Source organism: Oncorhynchus mykiss, chromosome 7 (assembly GCF_013265735.2).
Source record: "Oncorhynchus mykiss isolate Arlee chromosome 7, USDA_OmykA_1.1, whole genome shotgun sequence".
Taxonomy (NCBI): domain Eukaryota; kingdom Metazoa; phylum Chordata; class Actinopteri; order Salmoniformes; family Salmonidae; genus Oncorhynchus; species Oncorhynchus mykiss.
This window is the reverse complement of record NC_048571.1, coordinates 69215766-69238880: the sequence shown is the minus strand read 5'-3', so window position 1 is coordinate 69238880 and position 23115 is coordinate 69215766. Positions and strand designations below refer to the sequence as shown.

The following is a 23115-nucleotide window of genomic DNA, read 5'->3' as shown; positions in this document are numbered from 1 at the left end:
CTCTTACCTGTCAACACAAAATACACATACTTGACTGAAGTAACTAAATAGTAGGTCTTTCTGGCAGGTGTGGAGAGATGCAGCCACACAGATCTTCTATTCTCTGTCAGTAGCGTGGGGTGGTGTCACGGCCCTGTCTTCATATAACAAGTTCCACAACAATGTGTTCAAGGACGCACTGACCGTCTGCCTCACCAACTGTGGTATGACTCAAACACCACACACGCACCAGATGGATGCTAATGGCATCATAAAGAATAACTTTCAAGGTTTCATTCTGTTCCGGTACATCGTTTTTCCTTTCCCGTTTAATGTCACTCTATAGGTACCAGTGTGTTTGCAGGCTTCGCCATCTTCTCCATCTTAGGTCACATGGCTCATGTCTATGGAAAGCCTGTATCCGAGGTGGCCCAAGCAGGTGAGTAGTACACCACTGTCTAGTGTTTAGCTTTACCTTACTGACACAATAGCCACTTAACAAACACTAACAAAGTGTGCGCGTGTGCATGCGTGTAGGTTTTGGACTAGCATTTATTGCGTACCCTGATGCCCTGTCCAAGCTGCCAATTTCTCCTCTTTGGTCCATCCTCTTCTTCTTCATGCTGCTCACCCTTGGACTGGACTCGCAGTTCGCTGGCATAGGTCAGTCAGACACACACACATCCATGCACATGGGACACACACGCCAGGGTATTTCACTTACTGCCAACTATTTGGAGTATTTCAATTACTTTCAAAAACATTTGGAAGTAAGTATTTAGATATATATATATATATTTTTTTTTTAAAGACCAGTAGTTGAATATTGGAATGTATTTGGAAATACACTTGGAAAATTTTTGAAAATACTCATACACTCCCATGCATTTAAAGATGCACTATGCAGAAATTGCTCTGCCACTTCCTGACTGCTAAAATTCGAATAGTTCACCTAATTTCAGTGTGTGACAAAACAAGCAAGTATAGTGTAGAGAGTCATTGTAGCATCTAAAACGCTGTGAAATATATTTTCCATAACAAAAAATATTGTATTTTCAGCTGTTTGACGTTGGTGTACAAAATACTAAAATGCACAGAAAAATAAGTATTTAAACAAAAAATAGTTTGGACACCTACTCATTCCAGGATTTTTCTTTATTCTACATTGTCGAATAATAGTGAAGACATCAAAACTATGAAATAACACATGGAATCGTGTAGTAACCAAAAAAGTGTTCAACAAAAAAATATATTTGAGATATTTCAAAGTAGCCACCATGACAGCTTTGCACACTGTTGACATTCTCTCAACCAGCTTCAGGAGGTTATCACCTGGAATGCTTTCCCATCAGTCTTGAAGGAGTTCCCACATTTGCTGAGCTCTTGTTGGCTGCTTTTCCTTCACTCTGCGGTCCAACTCATCCCAAACCATCTCAATTGGGTTGAGGTCGGGGGATTGTGGAGGCCAGGTCATCTGAAGCAGCACTCCATCACTCTCCGTCTTGGTCAAATAGCCCTTACACAGCCGGGAGGTGTGTTGGGTCATTGCTCTGTTGAAAAACAAATGATAGTACCACTAAGCGCAAACCAGATGGGATGGCGTATCGCTGCAGAATGCTGTGGTAGCCATGCTGGTTAAGTGTGCCTTGAATTCTAAATAAATCAGTGTCACAAGCAAAGCACTATCACACCACTGCTCATATTTCTTGGCCCAAGCAAGTCTCCTCTTCTTATTGGTGTCCTTTTAGTAGTGGTTTCTTTGCAGCAATTCAACCATGATGGCCTGATTCACATAGTCTCCTCTGAATAGCATTTATTTGGGCTGGTTACTAATGAACTTATCCTCTGCAGCAGAGGTATCTCTGGGTCTTCCTTTCCTGGGGCGGTCCTCATGAGAGCCAGTTTCATCATTTTGCGACTACACTTGAATAAACTTTCAAAGTTCTTACTTTTCCGGATTGACTGACCATCATGTGCTAAAGTTATGGTAGACTGTTTCTCTTTGCTTATTTGAGCTGTTCTTGCCATGATATGGACTTGGTATTTTACCAAATAGAGCTATCTTCTGTAAACCACCCCTACCATGTCACAACACAACTGCTTGGCTCAAATGCATTTAAGAAGGAAATAAATTCAACAAATGCACTTTTAACAAGGCACACCTGTTAATTGAAATGTATTCCAGGTGACTACCTCATGAAGCTGGTTGAGAGAATGCCAAGAGTGTGCAAGGGTGGATACTTTGAAGAATCTCAAGTGTGAAATATATTTTGATTTGTTTAACACTATTTGTTTGGTTACTACATGATTCCATATTGCTTAGGTTTGATGTATTTTACAATGTAGAAAGTAATAAAAAATAAGGAAGCCCTTGAGTGAGTGTCCAAACTTTTGACTGGTAGTGTAATTACTCTTTACTCAGTACTTTGTTGAAGCACCTTTTGCAGTGAATACAGCCTCAAGTATTCTTTGGGTATAACGCTACAAGCTTGGCACACCTGTATTTGGGGAGTTTCTCCCATTCTACTCTGCAGATCCTTTCAAGCTCTGTCAGGTTGGATGGGGAGCATTGCTGCACAGATATTTTCAGGTCTCTCCAGAGATGTTCCATTGTGTTCAAGTCCGGGCTCTGGCTGAGCCACTCAAGAATATTCAGAGACTTGTGCCAAAGCCGCTCCTGCTTTGTCTTGGCTGTGTGCTTAAGGTTGTTGTCCTGTTGGAAGGTGGAACTTTGCCCCAAAGTGAGGTCCTGCTCACTCTAGAGCAGGTTTTCATCAAGGATCTCTCTCTGTACTTTGCTCTGTTCAGGTGAGACTTGAAATTGAGCTCAGGCACATCCTGTTTCCATTGATCGTCCTTGATGTTTCCACAACTTGATTTGGAGTACACCTGTGGTAAATTCAATTGATTGGACATGATTTGGAAAGGCGCACACACCTGTTAAGTAAGGTCCCACAGTTGACAGTGTGTCACTTTCTGACCATAGTTCTGTTATTTTATTCTTTGTTTTAGTATGGTCAGGGCGTGAGTTGGGGTGGGCAGTCTGTTTGTTTTTCTATGTTGGTTTTTGTGTTCGGCCTTGTATGGTTCTTAATCAGAGGCAGGTGTCGTTAGTTGTCTCTGATTGAGAATCATACTTAGGTAGCCTGGGTTTCACTGTTGGGTTGTGGGTGTTTGTTTCCGTGTGAGTGTTTGGTCACATGGTACTGTTTCGGTTTTGGTATATTCACGTCATCGTTTATTGTTTTGATTCAGTGCTTTCTTTTATTAAAATCATCATGAACACGTGCTGCGCTTTGGTCCGATCCTTACTCCTCCTCAGACGAAGAGGACGATATCCGTTACACAGTGCATGTCAGAGCAAAAACCAAGCCATGAGGTTGAAAGAATTGTCCGTAGAGATCTGAGACAGGATTGTGTCGGCACAGATCTGGGGAAGGGTACCAAAACCTTTTTGCAGCATTGAAGGTCCCCAACAACACAGTGGCCTCCATGATTCTTAAGTGGAAGAAGTTTGGAACCACCAAGAGTCTTCCTAGACCTGGCCGCACGGAAACTCTGAGCAATCGGGGGAGAAGGGCCTTGGAGGTGACCAAGAACCCAATGGTCACTCTGACAGAGCTCCAGAGTTCATCTGTGGAGATGGGAGAAACTTCCAGAACGTCAACATCTCTAAAGCACTCCACCAATCAGGCTTTTTATGGTAGAGTGGCCAGACGGAAGCCACTCCTCAGTGAAAGGCGCATGACAGCTTGCTTGTAATTAGCCAAAAGGCACCTAAAGGACTTTCAGACCATGAGAAACAAGATTCCTTGGTCTGATGAAACCAAGATTGAACTCTTTGACCTGAATGCCAAATGTCACGTCTGGGGGAAATCTGGCAGCATCACGCTGTGTGAATTTTTATTTTTATTTTCTCAGCAGTAGGACTGGGAGACTAGGCAGGATTGAGGGAAAGATAAACGCTGGAAAGTGCAGACATCCTTGCTGAAAACCTGCTCAGGACTTCAAAATGGGTAGAAGGTTCACTTTCCAACAGAACAACCCTAATCACACAGCCAAGACAACGCAGGAGTGGCTTCGGGACAAGTCTCTGAATGTCCTTGAGTGGCCCAGCCAGACCCTGGACTTGAACCCAATCTCTGGAGAGACCAGAAAATAGCTGTGCAGTGACGCTCCCCATCCAACCTGACCGAGCTTGAGAAAAATGTGAGAAACTCCCGAAATACCGGTGTGCCAAGCTTGTAGCGTCATAGTCAAGAAGACTCAAGGCTGTAATCGCTGCCAACGGTGCTTCAATGAAGTACTGAGTAAAGGGTCTGAATACATATGAATATATGATATTTCAGGTTACATTTGTTTTTTAAATGTGTTAAAATAAACTGTTTGTGCTTTGTCATTATGGGGTATTGTGTAGATTGATGGGGAAAAAAGTTTTGATACATTTTAGGCTGTAACGTGAAATCGTGAAGGGGTCTGAATACTTTCTGTGTGTGTTTGCACACACACACACTACTAACTAGACCTGGACAGTGACCTCTGACTCTTGTCGTGTTCCCTCAGAGGTCATCTCCACCTGCCTACAGGATGCCTTCCCTGAGAGGTTCAAATCAAAACGCTCTATCATCTCTGTGGGAACCTGTGCCATCCTTTTCCTGCTCGGCCTGCCGTGCGTAACCCAGGTAAGTCCTTAGTTACCATAACTAAAATAGGTCCTTAGATACCACAATTTCGTTCACATTAATTTATTGCGAATGCGTGTGATTACTGTCTGTGTGTCACTCCAGGCAGGGATATATTGGGTGACTCTGATGGATCAGTTCTGTGCTGGCTTTGTTCTACTGATCGCTGCTCTGCTGGAGCTTGTTGGGGTGTTCTACTTCTACGGTAAATGGAAGTATATTACATGTTATAGCTACATCTACAGAATATATTGTGTGATGGGTACATGTAGAGGATTTTTTATGTTATCAAATGTATTTATATAGCCCTTCGTACATCAGCTGATATCTCAAAGTGCTGGGCAGAAACCCAGCCTAAACCCCAAACGGCAAGCAATGCAGGGGTAGAAGCACGGTGGCTAGGAAAAACTCCCTAGAAAGGCCAAAACCTAGGAAGAAACCTATAGAGGAACCAGCCTATGAGGGGTGGCCAGTCGTCTTCTGGCTGTGCCAGGTGGAGATTATAACAGAACATGGCCAAGATGTTCAAATGTTCATAAATGACCAGCATGGTCAAATAATAATAATCACAGTAGTTGTCGAGGGTGCAGCAAGTCAGCACCTCAGTAGTAAATGTCAATTGGCTTTTCATAGCCGGTCATTAAGAGTATCTCTACCAATCCTGCTGTCTGCAGAGAATTGAAAACAGCAGGTCTGGGACAGGTAGCACATCCGGTGAACAGGTCAGGATTCCATAGCCGCAGGCAGAACAGTTGAAACTGGAGCAGCAGCACGGCCAGGTGGACTGGGGACGGCCAGGTGGACTGGGGACAGCAAGGAGTCATCATGCCAGGTAATCCTGAGGCATGGCCCTAGGGCTCAGGTCCTCCGAGAGAAAGAGAGAATTAGAGAGAGCATACTTAAATTGACACAGGACACCAGATAAAAGACAGGAGAAGTACTCCAGATATAACAAACTGACCCTAGCCCCCCGACACATAAACTACTGCAGCATAAATACTGGAGGCTGAGACAGGAGGGGTCAGGAGACACTGTGGCCCCATCCGATGATACCCCTAGGCAGGGCCAAACAGGAAGGATATAACCCCACCCACTTTGCCAAAGCACAGCCCCCACACCACTAGAGGGATATCTTCAACCACCAATTTACCATCCTGAGACAAGGCCAAGTATAGCCCACAAAGATCTCCGCCACGGCACAACCCAAGGGGGGACGCCAACCCAGACAGGAAGATCACGTCAGTGACTCAACCCACTCAAGTGACGCACCCCTCCTAGGGACGGCATGAAGGAGCACCAGTAAGCCAGTGACTCAGCCCCTGTAATAGGGTTAGAGGCAGAGAATCCCAGTGTAGAGAGGGGAACCGGCCAGGCAGAGACAGCAAGTTCGTTTCGTTGCTCCAGAGCCTTTCCGTTCACCTTCACACTTCTGGGCCAGACTACACTCAATCATATGACCCACTGAAGAGATGAGTCTTCAGTAAAGACTTCAAGGTTGAGACCGAGTCTGCGTCTCTCACAAGGATAGGCAGACCATTCCATAAAAATGGAACTCTATGGGAGAAAACCCTGCCTCCAGCTGTTTGCTTAGAAATTCTAGGGACAATTAGGAGGCCTGCGTCTTGTGACCGTAGCGTATGTGTAGGTATGTACGGCAGGACCAAATCAGAGAGATGGGTAGGAGCAAGCCCATGTAATGCTTTGTAGGTTAGCAGTAAAACCTTGAAATCAGCCCTTGCTTTGACAGGAAGCCAGTGTAGAGAGGCTAGCACTGGAGTAATATGATCAAATGTTTTGGTTCTAGTCAGGATTCTAGCAGCCGTATTTAGCACTAACTGAAGTTTATTTAGTGCTTTATCCGGGTAGCCGGAAAGTAGAGCATTGCAGTAGTCTAACCTAGAAGTAATAAAAGCATGGATACATTTTTATGCATCATTTTTGGACAGAAAGTTTCAGATTTTTGCAATGTTACGTAGAGGGAAAAAATCTGTCCTTGAAACAGTCTTGATATGTTCGTCAAAAGAGAGATCAGGGTCCAGAGTAACGCTGAGGTCCTTCACAGTTTTATTTGAGACGACTGTACAACCATCAAGATTAATTGTCAGATTCAACAGAAGATCTCTTTGTTTCTTGGGACCTAGAACAAGCATCTCTGTTTTGTCCGAGTTTAAAAGTAGAAGGTTTGCAGCCATTCACTTCCTTATGTCTGAAACACAGGCTTCTAGCGAGGGCAATTTTGGGGCTTCACCATGTTTAATTGAAATGTACAGCTGTGTGTCATCCGCATACCAGTGAAAGTTAACATTATGTTTTCGAATGCCATCCCCAAGAGGTAAAATATATAGTGAAAACAATAGTGATCCTAAAACGGAACCTTGAGGAACACCGAAATTTACAGTTGATTTGTCAGAGGACAAACCATTCACAGAGACAAATTGATATCTTTCCGACAGATAAGATCTAAACCAGGCTAGAACTTGTCCGTGTAGACCAATTTGCATTTCCAATCTCTCCAAAAGAATGTGGTGATCGATGGTATCAAAAGGATGAGGACAGGAGCACGAGGACAGATGCAGAGCCTCGGTCTGATGACATTAAAAGGTCATTTACCACCTTCACAAGTGCAGTCTCAGTGATATGATGGGGTCTAAAACCAGACTGAAGCATTTCGTATACAGTGTTTGTCTTCAGGAAGGCAGTGAGTTGCTGCGCAACAGCTTTTTCAAACAAATTTGAGAGGAATGGAAGATTCGATATAGGCCAATAGTTTTTTATATTTTCTGGGTCAAGGTTTGGCTTTTTCAAGAGAGGCTATGGAGGGGCTGTATTGTCATTGCTTTTGTCCAATCACTATGCACATCACTGAGTATACCAAACATTAGGGTGCCCCCCTCCCCCATTTTCCCCCTCAGAACAGCCTCAATTCATTGGGGCACGGACTCAACAAGGTGCTGAAAGCGTTCCACAGGGCTGCTGGCCCATGTTGATTCCAATGCCTCCCACAGTTGTCAAGTTGGCTGGATGTCCTTTGGCAGTGGATGAAACTCCAGCAGCATTGCAGTTATTGACACAAACTGGTGCACCTGGCACCTACTTCCATAACCTGTTCAAAGGCACTTCAATATTTTGTCTTGCCCATTCACCCTCTGAATGGCACACATACACAATCATGTCTCAAGACTTAAAAATCCTTCATCCTGTCTCTTCTTCTTCATCTATACTGATTTTGAAGTGGATTTAACAAGTGACATCAATGAGGGATCATAGTTTTCACCTGGCTTAACCTGGTCATTGGAAAGAGCAGGTGTTCTCAATGTTTTGTATACTCAGTGTATATATTGCATGTTATATTATAGCTATATACAGTATATTACATGTTATAGAGTATGGCACATTCTGTGTTTGTTTGTAGGAGGAAATCGTTTCATTAAGGACATAGAGATGATGATTGGGACGAGGAGCTCTCTCTTCTGGCTGTGGTGGAGAGCATGCTGGTTTTTCATCACTCCTGCTGTCATCACTGTGAGTAATCTCTCTGTCTTTCTCTTAATAATTTAGATTCTATCCTACCTGGCTCTCTGTTCCAGGGTCCTCATTTCTTTAACCCCTGTTCTCTGGCACGCATACACACTTCCCTAATGCATGTGTGTGTTGTGTAGGTGATCTTGGTGTGGTCGTTGTTGACTTTCCGTCCGCCATCCTACGGTACGGTGCAGTACCCTGCGTGGGGTGTGGCTCTGGGATGGTGTATGATCGCTTTCTGTCTCATCTGGATACCCCTCGTCGCCATCTGGAAAATACTCTGTGCCCAAGGAAACCCGTGGCAGGTAGGTGTGTCTGGCAGAGATGTGGATGCTTAGGACTTCTGAGAGTGTTTGGAACTTCTCCTGGAATTGTCAATCCTTTTTTTTAGCCAGGTATCAAACCCAGGTCCTGGAAAGTCAGGTCAAAATGCATGCAGTATATCAAATCAAACTCCCCAAATACAGGTGTGCCAAGCTTGTAGTGTCATACCCAATAAGACTCTAGGCTGTAATTGCTGCCAAAGGTGCTTCAACTAAGTACTGCGTAAATGGTCTGAATACTTATGTAAATGTGACTTTTCTGTTTATTTTAAAATGTTTATACATTTGCAAAATGACTACGAACCTGTTTTTTTGTTTTTCCTAGTGATTACAGGGTATTGTGTTTTAGATTGAGGGATGAAAACCAATTCCATTTTAGAAGGCTGTAACGTAGTAATGTGGAAAGTCAAGAGTTCTGAATTCTTTCCTAATGCCATGTATACAGGGAGTACCAGTACCAAGTCGATGTGCAGAGGTAATTGAGTTAGCTATGTACATATATGTAGGGGTAAAGTGACTAGGCAACAGGATAGATAATAGACAGTGGCATGTGTGTGTGGCATGTGTGTGTGGCATGTTATGAGTTGTAGATTCAGGCTGAGGGTCAGCATCAGATATGTCATGATTATGTCATGAAAGGCCAACACCTAGGAAGAAACCTAGAGAGGAACCAGGCTATGTGGGGTGGCCAGTCCTCTTCTGGCTTAGCCAGGTGGAGATCATAACAGAGCATGGCCAAGATGTTCAAATGTTCATAAATGACCAGCATGGTCCAATAATAATAAGGCAGAACAGTTGAAACTGGAGCAGCAGCACGGCCAGATGGACTGGGGACAGCAAGGAGTCATCATGTCAGGTAGTCCTGAGGCATGGTCCTAGGGCTCAGGTCCTCCGAGAGAGAGAGAGAGAGAGAGAGAGAGAGAGAATTAGAGAGAGCGCACTTAAATTCACACAGGACACCGAATAGGACAGGAGAAGTACTCCAGATATAACAAACTGACCTTAGCCCCCCGACACAAACTACTGCAGCATAAATACTGGAGGCTGGGACAGGAGGGGTCAGGAGACACTGTGGCCCCATCCGAGGACACCCCCGGACAGGGCCAAACAGGAAGGATATAACCCCACCCACTTTGCCAAAGCACAGCCCCCACACCCCTAGAGGGATATCTTCAACCACCAACTTACCATCCTGAGACAAGGCCGAGTATAGCCCACAAAGATCTCCGCCACGGCACAACCCAAGGGTTGTGACTCAACCCACTCAAGTGACGCACCCCTCCCAGGGACGGTATGAAAGAGCCCCAGTAAGCCAGTGACTCAGCCCCTGTAATAGGGTTAGAGGCAGAGAATCCCAGTGGAAAGAGGGGAACCGGCCAGGCAGAGACAGCAAGGGCTGTTCGTTGCTCCAGAGCCTTTCCGTTAACCTTCCCACTCCTGGGCCAGACTACACTCAATCATATGACCCACTGAAGAGTGGGTCATATGATTCTGCCTGTGTCTCTCCAAGCATCCTTTCTATTACAGTGCATTGTGTCTCTGTCTGCAGCGTATGTGTGCTGTGTGTTCTCCTGTGGAGGGTTGGGGTCCATACCTGGAGGTCCACCGTGGCGGGCGTTATACAGACGGACAACGGTACTATAGGAAGAACTCTCTCCACCTGCCAGACAACAATGTTTACCACATCTCCAACCACCTCACACGCCTCTAACCCCCTGGGGGGGTGTGTGTGTATGGTGTCAACATTTTGGTATCACCACTTTTCATAAGATTTTTATAAGCGTTGTATACTTATTATTTTTACCACTATCTGATCACAATGATTCATGCTTAGTTTCACTTTGCACTGTGGTGTGGTCAGCTTTTAACATTTTAATTCATAACATCACATATTTTAAATGTTTTTTTTGTGTGTACATGTTTTCTACGTGTTAAATGTCAATGCCTTAACTTAAACTGTCATGTTAATGACCACTTAGCCTGGTAACGTTTGACCGTAATAAAGGACTACTCTCTCTGCTATTCACTGTTTGTTAAATGGATTCTATTGAAACTAAACTGACAGAGGGTGTTTGAGCAAGGTTGGCCGTCATTGGAAATAAGAATTTGTTCTTGACTTCTCTAGTTGAATGCTTAAACTTTTTTTTATTTTTAAAGTTGAGGTGCAGAGTTGCTAATATTGATCACTTACTGAGTAGTTATGTGGGATGCAAGGTTATTTGTAGATCAGTGATTCTGCACAGTTCAAGTGCAATGTAGTTGACCACAAAGGAAGTAAAGTGACATACAGCAGGATGCATTCATATTTTGGGAGTTTATTAGAGTGGGTTAGACATTACATGGTGCAGATGTTAGAATGGGCCATGACAACTGGCCCTAGCAACAACACTGCCTTTAGACCCAGCTCCTTCATGACATACTTAGGGGTCGGAACTATTTATTGAAGCTGATGAAACGACCTGGGAGAGATGAGATGGGGTTGATATCATTTCAACTACTCTTTGAACCCAGATCTGGTTGAGATAGTGATGGAGAGGGTTGTGAATGTAACAGAGTAGCATGCTACTCCATTACCCTCTAGTCATATATTTTCCCTCACAGATACAAACAGAGATCTTGCTAAGTTATCGTATCTGACCGACACGTTCTGCTTGTTGTAGGGCACAATCTGGGTAGAGTCCCAGACCTCGATCTCCCTGCTTCCGGAAGGTGCAGATCTAAAGACACACTTACGTTAGGGTTGGGAGTTTACATCATCTTCAAAGGGAAGCCTGCTTCAGGAAGATGCAGATGTAATCACACACACACTGTGTTTGAGTCCAAAATGGCACCCTGTTCCCCATGTAGTACACTACCTTTAACCAGAGTACACAAGTATGGCACTGTAAGGAATAGGGTGTCATTTCACACCTACTGTATCCTGGTCCTGTGTCAGTTACTTCGTAGTAGGCCAAGAAGCCAGCCTGTCTGGTGAAGAGTCCGGCAGGGCCGGGGCCAATGGTGGGAGCGTCCACAGCAGTGTTAGAGCCACTGGCCTGCTGAAAGGTGTGGCAAATCCAGACAGGAGCTTCTCGGCAGGGGCACTGTTGCTTTTCCAGTACTTCATGGCATAGTCCTTAGAACACACAATATCTGGTAGTGAGAACACTAGAGAGCGAAGGTTGGAAAAATAAAGATGTTACTCACGCTCAACTGGAACCTAGACAGGCAGGAAGAGACTGATTTGATAAACGGGAAGAGATGGGTAGAGAGAAATATGAGGGGGAGATAAAGAGGGAAGTAGAGTGAAAGTGTCGCCACATTGTAGTAGATATGGTTTCCCTGATCAGCTGGTCCTTGGTAGAGGGCTGTTTTCTCCAGTGTTGAATTCCCAAGATCCATGGAAGTCATAGGTTATCACATTCAGAAGGCCAACAGCCTGAGTGTTAGGAAGAGAGATACAAATATATATTTAGTGGCTAGAATAAACAAACCATTTCCAATATGCAAGGTATTATTTGATAGATTGTGCATGTTTTTGTGTACACATTTTGCATGAGAATTGATATCATTGAGGCCCAGTGTGTATGTACTGACCGTCCAATCTTGGGGATCTGGTATGCAGTGTCAATGGTCCTCTTTCCGGACACAGCTGCAGTCAGAATCAGACGAGGACGGTTGGTCATCTTTCCCTCAACCTTCGAAGACAGCCATCAGCTCCTAGAGGGAGACAGCACACAGATGGGTGTGTCATGACTAGCCTGTTTGGGTCAGGTTACCGTGTACCACACTTCTACAAGAGACATCTCTCACACCCGCCAGAGGGGGAGAGATGGAGTGGTATGGAGGTGGGGAGTTCTGACACCTCACACCCATTGTAAATCTTAAGGTAAAAATGTGGAAAAAGTAAAGTGGTCTGAATACGTTCCGCAGGCACTGTACAGTACAGTACTGTAAAGTAGAGTTTAGTACAGTACAGTAGAGCACACTATAGTAGAGTACAGTATAATTGACTGTATTCCACTTTACTGTATTGAACTAAACTGTACTGTACTGAACTCTACTCTACTCTACTGTGCTGTGATGTCCAAACTTGTGAAACATGTAGGTCTATGATTGGTACTTATTTGGTCCGGTCTGGAACAACCACGTTTGATATTGTTTGGAGGCAAAGCTCATTAGAATAATAGCCAGTGTGTAGAATAATACCCAAACATTCAAAGGAGGATATTACATTTTTTTACCTACTCAGGATACTTCACCATGAAGAGAATAACATTCATAATTATGCATTTCTGTACTATAGATCAGGGAACCATGATGTCATTATGTTGCCATCATTCTATTACTGGGTGTTAATCCATTTCACTTTCTGTAGTTCAATAACCAAAATAGATTTTTTTCATCATAGCTGACTCCCCATTCTTTCTACAGACACGTTTTGGAAAAAGTGGTTCACATAAAAACTGAGGGAGATTTTACAGTTATTCTGACACCAAACTTTACATCTACACATCTGTTCTTCGAGTAAATGTGTTTTTGTAAAATGTTCTCTGGAAGTTGTTAAAAGCGGTCCCTGTGCATATATTTATAAGGTTTATTTAACTTTGCAAACAATGTTTTTCGTTTTTCATTCCGTTATCATGGAATTGCCCAGTAACAACTTCCATGAGGATTTGTTGACCTCTGGTGGCGTCTCACGCAGCAAAGCGTATAATTGATTGGAACAAGATAAAAAAAGATAAAGGGGTGTTTACTAGATTAAACGATTTTCTACAACACGAAATTTTAGTCGTTGAGATATGTTTTGAATTTGAAATGACATTGGTAGATGTATTTGGTTTATAAAAGTCGGTAGCTACAATTTATATTCAGATATATTGAATAGCAATGGTCATGGAATTAAACAATACCTCACTTTCGTTTCCACAGATGGTGCATCCCAGGAAGTTGTTTTCAACTGGTCCTTGTTTAGGGAAATTAATCTGTATTGAACGGACCAGTTGTTCATGCCGTTATGTGAGAGTTGTTATCAAGTTAACGGACGTTTTAACTGTGAAAGTAGTTGTGGCTTTAGTTGGCTTTTAAGCCAGCTAGATAGCTACCAACATAAATAAATTCCCGAGTGTGTTTTAGCAAATCGCTAAAGCAGAAAAGATTTCAACAACCAAAGCTACATTCTAGGACTCTACATCATGGCAGAATGGTTAATGTTGTGTTTGATTTTCGTCTTCTTGTTGAGTCTTGTGACAATAGTAGGGTACGTTCTGTACTCGGGGCTGTTGTCAGAAATACACATCCGGACTGGTTCTCCTCCAATCAAGAACATCACAATCGCCTACAAGTTCAAACAGGGACCATATAAAGAGTGTGGACAACTTTTTACTGAGAGTTGCAGCATTGGACGCAATCTGTCTAGTATTGGAGTGTTCTACGATGATCCTAAAAAGGTAAATTAGCTAGCCATAGAACACAACCCCCTGCCTGCGCAGTGCTAGCCAACTTCCTGTGCACACATACATCATTACTAGAAATCAGATTTTAGGCCTACTTATCAGCCCGTATTTAGTTATGACAGTATACTCATACATAAATCAATTTTCTACAATATATATATTTGTCATAAGAAATAACAGGCTATTATCAGGCCTATGTCTGACAGTACTGAAGCCCATTCCTCTCTAGCTGGCATCATAAAGGCTGGCATGCACTGCTAAATGGCCACGGTCTGTAATTACTGTATTCAGGGATGTTGAAGATGTTAGGGATGCCATTTTATCCAAAGTGACTTACAACTGTGAGTAATAGCCTACATTATTGTATAGGTGGCTGCAGTGAGCCCCAGGTGGCCCCTGTAATCTAAAATAAATGAAGTTTCACGAGTCTCAGTTGGTCATGCAGCATGGTTGAGTTTGAACCTCGTATTGGAGGTAGGACCTAATACTAGAAGGCTACAGTTTCTGTGAGCTTACCTAGCTCTGACTCAAGGATTTAGTCTTGTCTGACTACTCAGGCTATAATACACATTTAATTGGCATACTATACAACCTGACATGTTTGAGTTCAACATTGTGTATATGTTCTTTTTATGCCAGAATGTTGAATAAAATGACATTTAAACTTACTCTACCGATTGTTGTGCGGTTTGTCTTTCACCCACTTGAAATTTGAGCCAAAATATCCACAGGAAATTATTGTTTACCCAACTTTTTAGAGAGCTGGTAGGTTTGCCACTGCCAGCTGAATGTAAGCAATGTTCAGTCTGTGGTTTGGTTACACTTGGTTATTGTGCAAGTGTTTTACGTTGCAGTAAAACACACAACAGAAAATCAAGCGGACAGAACCATACCTACCAGCTTTCAAAAAATTAGGGGAAACAATTTCCTGTGGATATTTGTAAAAAATAATTGAGTGCTGAAGGACAAACTGCACAGACAACCGGTAGAGTAAGTTTAAATGTAATTTTATTAAACCTTCTACCTTGCAAGGGACATTTAGGCCTTCACAATTTTTCACTCAAATGTGTCAGGCTGTATATACCAATTAATGATGTATTACAGCCTGATTAATCAGACCAGATTTAGCCTAGCCCCAAAGTAACAATTACTGCATTGTTTGGCCTATCAGCAGCAATGTCTTTTCAACATGATTTTATTCACTACCACCACATATGGATAGGGGAAACCCAGATGGATCGCAGGGGGTGAACATTTAAAGCATTCAGTTTGACAGACTACAACCTATTGGTGTATTGCCGCCACCTACTGTTTGGGATTTTTTGATGAAATCAATCAAAAACCATCCCACTTCTTCAGTCAGACTCAGGGGCCTGTGAGGACGTAGCATTAATCGATTCCTTGTAATGCCTCTGTTGTAAAAAAAACAACTTTCAGCCGCACTCACAACTATGCCTGTTTTCTCAGATTTCCTCTCTGTTTGCGCTGTGCAGTTGATAACCAATGCAATAAACGCTACAAAGTTCACCTTAACATGCAACATGTCAGGATCCTTCTGTTGACAAGGAATATTCACTGGTGTCTCTACTCCTACTACCATTATTTATTCAACGTCACTCCTTTCTTCCACTCCCCTCACGGCCTTCGGATAGTAGACATTATTCTTCCCACCTCTGTCTCCTTCACCCTAACAGGGCATTTAAAGAATTCGGGTGCATGTTCACCACCACAATTGCAGTATTTAGTCTCAGCTTGCATACGATACTCCTGCCCTCTACATACGATACTCCTGCCCTCTACATATACTTGACACATTACCAAATAATTTGCAATTATCACACTGCATGGGTTTGGAAATAAGCTCTTAAAGCAGGAATCATCAACTAGATTCAGTCGCGGGCCAATTTTCTTCTTGTCCAACGCATCCATGATTTTCATATAGACTTCAAACGGATCTCCCAGGTAACTCCATCGATCCAAAACCCTCACTCCGTCCAAAAAATAATCAGAACTAGGCTTGGATTTACTAAATCCCACAACCACATTACTTCTCTTATTTCAGTTTGTGTTTGCAACTGTAATCCTTCTCACTCTCCATTCTCACTTCTCACTCTCCATTCTTCTCATTCTCCATCTCCATTCGACACGCCATCTGATTCAAACAGAAAATCCGCTTACACCATCTTCTTCCCCATTGGGTCTCCAGTTGTAGCTTCCACTCAGCATCAAATATGGTGGAAGGAGGAGACGGCTCTATAGAAGCCGGTGTGCGAGATACCTGAAGAGAATAAGTCAGAGAGTGGTTAAATTGCCTCTACCCTCCGTTCCAATGGCCAAATTTCAATCACTGGAGAATAAACTGGATGAGCTCCGTTCAAGACTAATCTTATCAATGTGATCTGAAAAACTGTATTATCCTATGTCATAGCTCAACAAGGATGTAGTTAATATAAATCTAGCTGGTCTTTCTATACATCAGCAGGACAGAACGGATCCGTTGGGGAAGCTGAGAGGAGGGGGTGTGTGTATCTTTATTGACAACAACTGGTGTGCGATCTCTAATGTTTAGGAAGTCTTGGGGTTCTGCTCGCCTAAGTTAGAATACCTCATGATACGCTAGCTGTATGCCACACCAATTACCAAGAGATTTCATCTATATATTTCATAGCTGTCTATTTACCACCACAAACCAGTGCTGGCACTAAGACCACATTCAACAAGCTGTATAGGACCTTAAGCAAACAAGAAAATTGGCCTTTCTAGGGAGTTTTTCCTAGCCACCGTGCTTCTACACCTGCATTGCTTGCTGTTTGGGGTTTTAGGCTGGGTTTCTGTACAGCACTTTGAGGTATCAGCTGATGTAAGAAGGGCTATATAAATTTGACTTGAAGAAAATGCTCACCCAGAGGCGGTGCACCTAGTGACCGGTGACTTTAATACAGGAAAACTGAAATCCGCTTTACCTCATTTCTACCAGAAACTAAAGGTGAAAAAACTGTAGATCACGCTCCACTGAAAGGTTGCTGGATCGAATCCCCGAGCTGACAAGGTAACAATCTATTGTTCTGCTCCTGAGCAAGGCAGTTAACCCACTGTTCCCCAGGCGCCGAAGACGTGGTTGTCGATTATGGCAGCCCCCTGCACCTCTCTGATTCAGAGTGGTTGGGTTAAATGCAGAAGACACATTTCAGTTGAAGGCATTCAGTTGTACAACTGACTAGGTATCCCCCTTTCCCTTTCCCATTTGGGAAATCTGACCATAACTCTATCCTGATTCCTTCTTACAAGACAAAAACTCAAACAGGAAGTACCAGTGACACACTCAATATGGAAGTGGTCTGATGAAGCGGATGCTAAGCTACAGGTCTGTTTCTCTAGCAAAGACAGGATATGTTCTGGGATTCATCCGATGGCATTGAGGAGTTTACCACATCAGTCACCGGCTTTATAAATAAGTGTATCGATGAACATATCCCAACCAGAAGCCATGGATTACAGGCAACATCTGCACTGAGCTAAAGGCTAGAGCTGCCTCTTTCAAGGAGCGGGACACTAATAAGAAATCCTGCTACGCCCTCCGATGAACCATCAAACAGGCAAAGCGTCAATACAGGACCAAGATCGAATCCTACTACACAGCGTCTGATGCTCGCCAGGGGTGGCATGTCTTGCAAACTATTACTGCTTACAAAGGGAAACCCAGCCCAAGCTGTCCAGTGTCGATAGCCTACCAGATGAGCTAAATAAATTCTATGCACGCTTCGAAGGCTAGCAAACACTGAACTATGCATGAGAGCACTAGCTGTTTCAGACGACTGTGTGATCACGCTCTCCGTAGCCGATGTGAGTAAGCCCTTTAAACAGGTTAACAATCACAAGGCCGCAGGGCCAGATAGACTATCAGGACGCGTACTCAAAGCATGTGCTGACCAGTTGGCAAGTGTCTTCTCTGACATTTTCAAACTCTGACCTAGTCTGTAATATGTACATTTTTCAAGCAGACCACCACACATGGATTACATTGTAGTTTTTCTCACCCATCTGTACACAATAACCCATAATGATGAAGTAAGAAATGTATAGAAAATTAAATACAAAAATATCTTATTTACACAAGTATTCACATCCCTGACGCAATACTTTGTAAAAGCACCTTTGGCAGCGATTACAGCTGTGAGTCTTTCTGGGTAAATCTCTAAGAGCTTTCCACACCTGGATTGTGCAACATTTGCCTATTATTATTTTCAAAATTCTTCAAGCTCTGTAGAATGGTGGTTGATCATTGCTAGACAACCATTTTCAAGTCTTGCCATAGATTTTCAAGTAGATTTAAGTCACAAGGAATAATGGTCTGGGGCTGTTTTTCCCCTTAGTTCCAGTGAAGGGAAATCTTAACACTACTGTATACAATTACATTACATTCAGCGATTCTGTGCTTTCAACTTTGTGGCAACAGTTTGGGGATGGCCCTTCCCTGTTTCGGCATGACAATGCCCCCATGCATAAAGCGTGGTCCATACAGAAATGGTTTGTTGAGATCAGTGTGGAAGAACTTGACTGGCATGCACAGAGCCCTGACCTCAACTCCATCGAACACCTTTGGGATGAATTGGAGCCATGCCTAATTGACCAACATCAGTGCCTGACCTCACTAATGCTCTTGTGGTTGAATGAAAGAAAATCCTCTCAACAATGTTCCAACATCTAGTAGAAACCCTTCCCAGAAGACTGGATGCTGTCAATTACCTCGTACCCCTGCACATCGACTGGTACTGGTACTCCGTGTATATAGCCAAGATGTTGTTACTCATTGTGTATTTATTCCTTGGGTTATTATTTTTAAATTATTCTTCGTGTTATTATTTTTCCATTATTGCTCATGTTATTAAACAAACCAAAAAATTGATTTCTATATATTTTTTTTTGCGTTGTTCGCAAGGGCCCGTAAGTAAGTCTATACCTGTTGTTTACGAAACATTTGAGAAAGAAGATTAGATTTGACTTCTGTGTCTTCAATGAGAGGGGGCAGTCATTCTCCCCTGGTGTTTCCAGATTGGATTAGTAATTTACTCCATTATCCACTAGATGGAGATAATGGTATCAGAAAGAACCCAGTGCTATTTGGAAGTGGTGGGGTGGAATATGATAGCATACACATTACCTTCAGGAGGAATTACCACATCAGTATTGGATTCGTCTTGTTTGTATATAAATGGGCTTATCGTGTGATAGAAAATATGGATGCTGTTTCCCAGGGTATCCATTCTATACCCAAACATGTAACCTGAAGCCAGAAATATGGTCTATAGACCTACTACCTTGAACCAAAGGTCAGTCAGTATATGGTGTTGTCCTCAGACGCAGAAGTTGAAAGTGTTGGTCATTTGAAGTAATTTTACCTTTGCACATCTATAGGTCCACATTTTGAGCTGGTTTACCCTTTTAAATGCCTCATATGAGCTCAGCCATTGAGTTTAGTGATATGTCAGTCTCATATGAAGCTAAATAATACCAGAGAATATCTGGAAAGGGGTGTGGTTGGTGGTGATGTGTGTTTTTGTCATCCATGACTATGTTAACACAGCTTCTGTCCCCTATATGGTTTTGGGGGATGTATACTTTGCATCCCCCTACGCCTGATCCCTAGACCTGTGCTCTCAGGACTTCAGGCCAAGGGGCTAGCCTCTAAACATGGTTCCCACTCTCTGGTCATGTGAATGAAGGTAGCCCATTGTAGTCCCGCTTGTTACTCTTCCATCCACTCTGCTGCCTCCTCTCCATTCTTTCTCTTCCCACCCCGCCGCAGTGTCAAAACCATCCACTAACCTGCTGGGTGTCTCTGTGACACCAGTTTTCTCCAGCCTCCTGCTGGTCCCTGTGTGAAGACTGAACTGGTTACCCCTATGGGCAAATCCATTTGATTTCTATCACTTTCTGACAACACCCATTTTGATTTGAACAAAACATTCCATACATTTTTGCCCATTGTAGAAGTGTTCAGAAAGTGACTTTTGGACCTGAATGCCAAAACATTGAAGAGATAAAGGTGCTCAACGTTGACCTATTTTACATACCCCACCATACCATTAGACATCACTGGAAAAAAATAAACATTTGAGAAGCTTACAAATAGGATTGTCAAACTATTTCAAAATGTCTTGAAAAAAAGTGTATTTAATTTTTTACCTTAAACATAAATGATCTAAAAATGCGTACATTTGTCTTCATATTCACATTTGTTGTAGCTTAGACTCTATTCTACATCATTTAATGGTTTTGTGTTGTGCCTGCTATCGGTTGAGACACATCATGCCCTTGAATACATTGTGGGTGTCATGTTTTAGCTTATAAATGTACTAAAATAGGAATAAAATGGAAATTTCAACTTTCGAATCGTACCACAAAGATGGTTGGAGTTCCACACATCATAGAATGTTGACTTGAATGGGAATATCTGTTGTTTTAAATTATGCTGTCAATTCTCCATAGGAAATCATAGAAACATAGGTAATAGAAAAACATTTAAGTTGTCATTCGATGGTGGGTGGACCGGCGGCCGTCTTTGGTAGTAATTCTAATTTTAAAAAATCTATTAAATTCCAATTTCAATGGTGTACCAGCTAAATTGCAGTGATCTGAAGGGATAGGTCCATTCTATGAAATCTATTTCTATGGTTGAAATGACACCCACCCTGTATTCAAGAGCAGGTTCTGTCTTAACCGATGGTGGGCACAACACAAAAACCTCAGATGTGAAATAGGATCTAATCTACAACGTATCAGAATATGAAAAAAATTGGAGTTTACGCATTTTTAGATAATTGATGTTAAAAAAAGAAAGAAATTATGAAATAGTTTGACAACCCTGTTTTGTAAGGTTTTAAATTATAACACAACCGTTTTATCTTTTCAATTGATGAAAACATGGATCTCTCATGGTATGGTGGGGTATGCAAAATGGGTCAACTTTAAGCACCTTTTTCTCGGGAATGTTTTGACATTCAGGGGAAAAAAATAACTTTCTGACTGACCACTTCTTCAATGGGCAAATGTAGGGAAAGTGTTTAAATTGAAAGAGATCAAACCGCGATTGAATTCAAATCATTCTCTCGCTCTCTCCCCCTCTCTCTTTCTCTCTCCTTCTCACCCCCCCCCCCCCCCCCCCCCCCCCCCCCCTTGCCCCCTCTGTTCCTCTGCTCTGGAGTCCACAATAGATTGGCAATGGTAGCCTCTGACTGCTCAGCATTCTGTACTTCTGTCCATCCCCACTCACAATACTTTCAGATTACTTAATTAATTTGTTCACCATTCTCTTTATAGGACTGCTATTTGGTTCCATGCCTCGCCTCTCCATCTCATTGGCTAATACTATGAGCTGGAGTTACAAGATAAATAACTGTACCCTTCTTGCTATCTGAGCCCGATTCGTACCCACAGCAACCTGTTGGAATGTTAGCTACCAGAGTTGAATGATTCTTCCCAGCTCTGCTTCCAATCCCCCTTTGTGACACCAACACCCATCTGCTTTTTCCCAAGCCCGCAATTAGCAATGGACCCTATAGGCTATCCCCTTTGTACAGCCACAGCCAAGTCCTGATGTAAGTTTGGCTAGGCCTAATTGGCGTAATGATCTCAGCTTGTTTGTTAAAACCCCGGGATGTTATCTGTTCCCAAGGTCAGAAGCCCTCAGTGCTTTGGGCCCCCTGGAGGGAGGGTTGGGGGATGGGCAGAAAAACAGAGGCTGTGTTCTAAATGGGACACTATTTCCTGTATAGTACATTACCTTTGACCAGGGCCCATAGGGATTAGGGTGCCATTTCGAACAGTCAGAGTTGGAATAGTGTTTTCTACTCAGAGAAAGGCTATTGGTTTTGTATGGAATGGGGAGTTTAAATTGACAAAAGCACAACTGTCAGAGGAGAGGTTGGTTTTCAGTTAAGTGTGGCTTCTTCTTTCCTCCATCGTGTATATATCCTCATATTTTTCACAAGTCTAAAGTCTTCTCTTTTTAATCACTTCCTCTGTGGAAACAAAAGACTCAGAGAGAAAGGGCTCGAGGTGGTCCTGACATGGTTGGCATAAATACAGGGCTGTGGAGCAACTGTTCTATTCTTCCTATCCTTCCCTTCCTTCAAACAGCTGACATCACCAGGCGTAAAGTCTGTCTCATCTCTCTCTCCTCTTTTCCACAGCCTCTCCTCCTCTCTCGACATAGTTCAAAGGCTGAGGTTTTTCTCACTCTCCCAGTCTGCCCACCACTACCCCCCCTCTCTCGGAAGCGCTCCACTCGTCTCTCTGTCGCTCTCTCAAATACATCTAAAACCAAAAGCATTGTATTTGGTTCAAAACATTCTCTAAGACCTAAACCTCAGCTGGAGTTGTACATAAAGGGTGTCATTGAACAAGTTGAAGAAGCTGGATGGTCTATTATCATGTTTAAGTCATATTGACAAAGTTGTTATGAAGATGCAGAGAGGTACAGTTGAAGTTGGAAGTTTACATACACTTATGTTGGAGTCATTAAAACTTGTTTTTCAACCACTCCACAAATTTCTTGTTAACAAACTATAGTTTTGGCATGTCAGTTAGGACATCTACTTTGTGCATGACACAAGTCATTTTTCAACAATTGTTTACAGACAGATTATTTCATTTATAACTCACTGTATCACAATTCCAGTGGGTCAGAAGTTTACATACACTAAGTTGACTGTGCCTTTAAACAGCTTGGAAAATTCCAGAAAATTATGTCATGGCTTTACAAGCTTCTGATAGGCTAATTTATATAATTTGAGTCAAATGGAGGTGTACCTGTGGATGTATTTCAAGGCCTACCTTCAAACTCAGTGCCTCTTTGCTTGACATCATGGGAAAATCAAAAGAAATCAGCCAAGACCTCAGAAAAAAGTGTAGACCTCCACATGTCTGGTTGATCCTTGGGAGCAATTTCCAAACGCCTGAAGGTACCACGTTCATCTGTACAAACAATAGTATGCAAGTATGAACACCATGGGACCAGGCAGCCGCCATGCTGCTCAGGAAGGAGACACCTTCTGTCTCCTAGAGTTAAATGTACTTTTGTGCGAAACGTGGAAAAACTGCAAAGGACCTTCTGAAGATGCTGGAGGAAACGGGTACAAATGTATCTATATCCACTGTAAAACTAGTCCTATA

General features: G+C 42.8%; 2 protein-coding genes across 2 annotated transcripts in view; both read left to right on the top strand.

The window, feature by feature from the left end:
• slc6a14 (solute carrier family 6 member 14) overlaps nt 1–10530 on the top strand; it is a 29412-nt gene extending 18882 nt beyond the window's left edge. Inside the window, exons 8-15 of the mRNA XM_021610363.2 lie at nt 68–203; nt 326–418; nt 517–642; nt 4543–4661; nt 4767–4866; nt 8074–8183; nt 8321–8488; nt 10056–10530. Coding sequence (XP_021466038.2) covers nt 68–203; nt 326–418; nt 517–642; nt 4543–4661; nt 4767–4866; nt 8074–8183; nt 8321–8488; nt 10056–10217 — 1014 coding nt within the window. The 3' untranslated portion in view covers nt 10218–10530. The remainder of the gene's footprint in view (nt 1–67; nt 204–325; nt 419–516; nt 643–4542; nt 4662–4766; nt 4867–8073; nt 8184–8320; nt 8489–10055) is intronic.
• Nucleotides 10531–13440: 2910 nt separating this feature from the next.
• The window catches only part of LOC110528351 (testis expressed 264, ER-phagy receptor), an 85926-nt gene continuing 76251 nt past the window's right edge, over nt 13441–23115 (top strand). Inside the window, exon 1 of the mRNA XM_021610362.2 lies at nt 13441–13935. Within this exon, the coding sequence (XP_021466037.1) occupies nt 13681–13935 (255 nt within the window). The 5' untranslated portion in view covers nt 13441–13680. The remainder of the gene's footprint in view (nt 13936–23115) is intronic.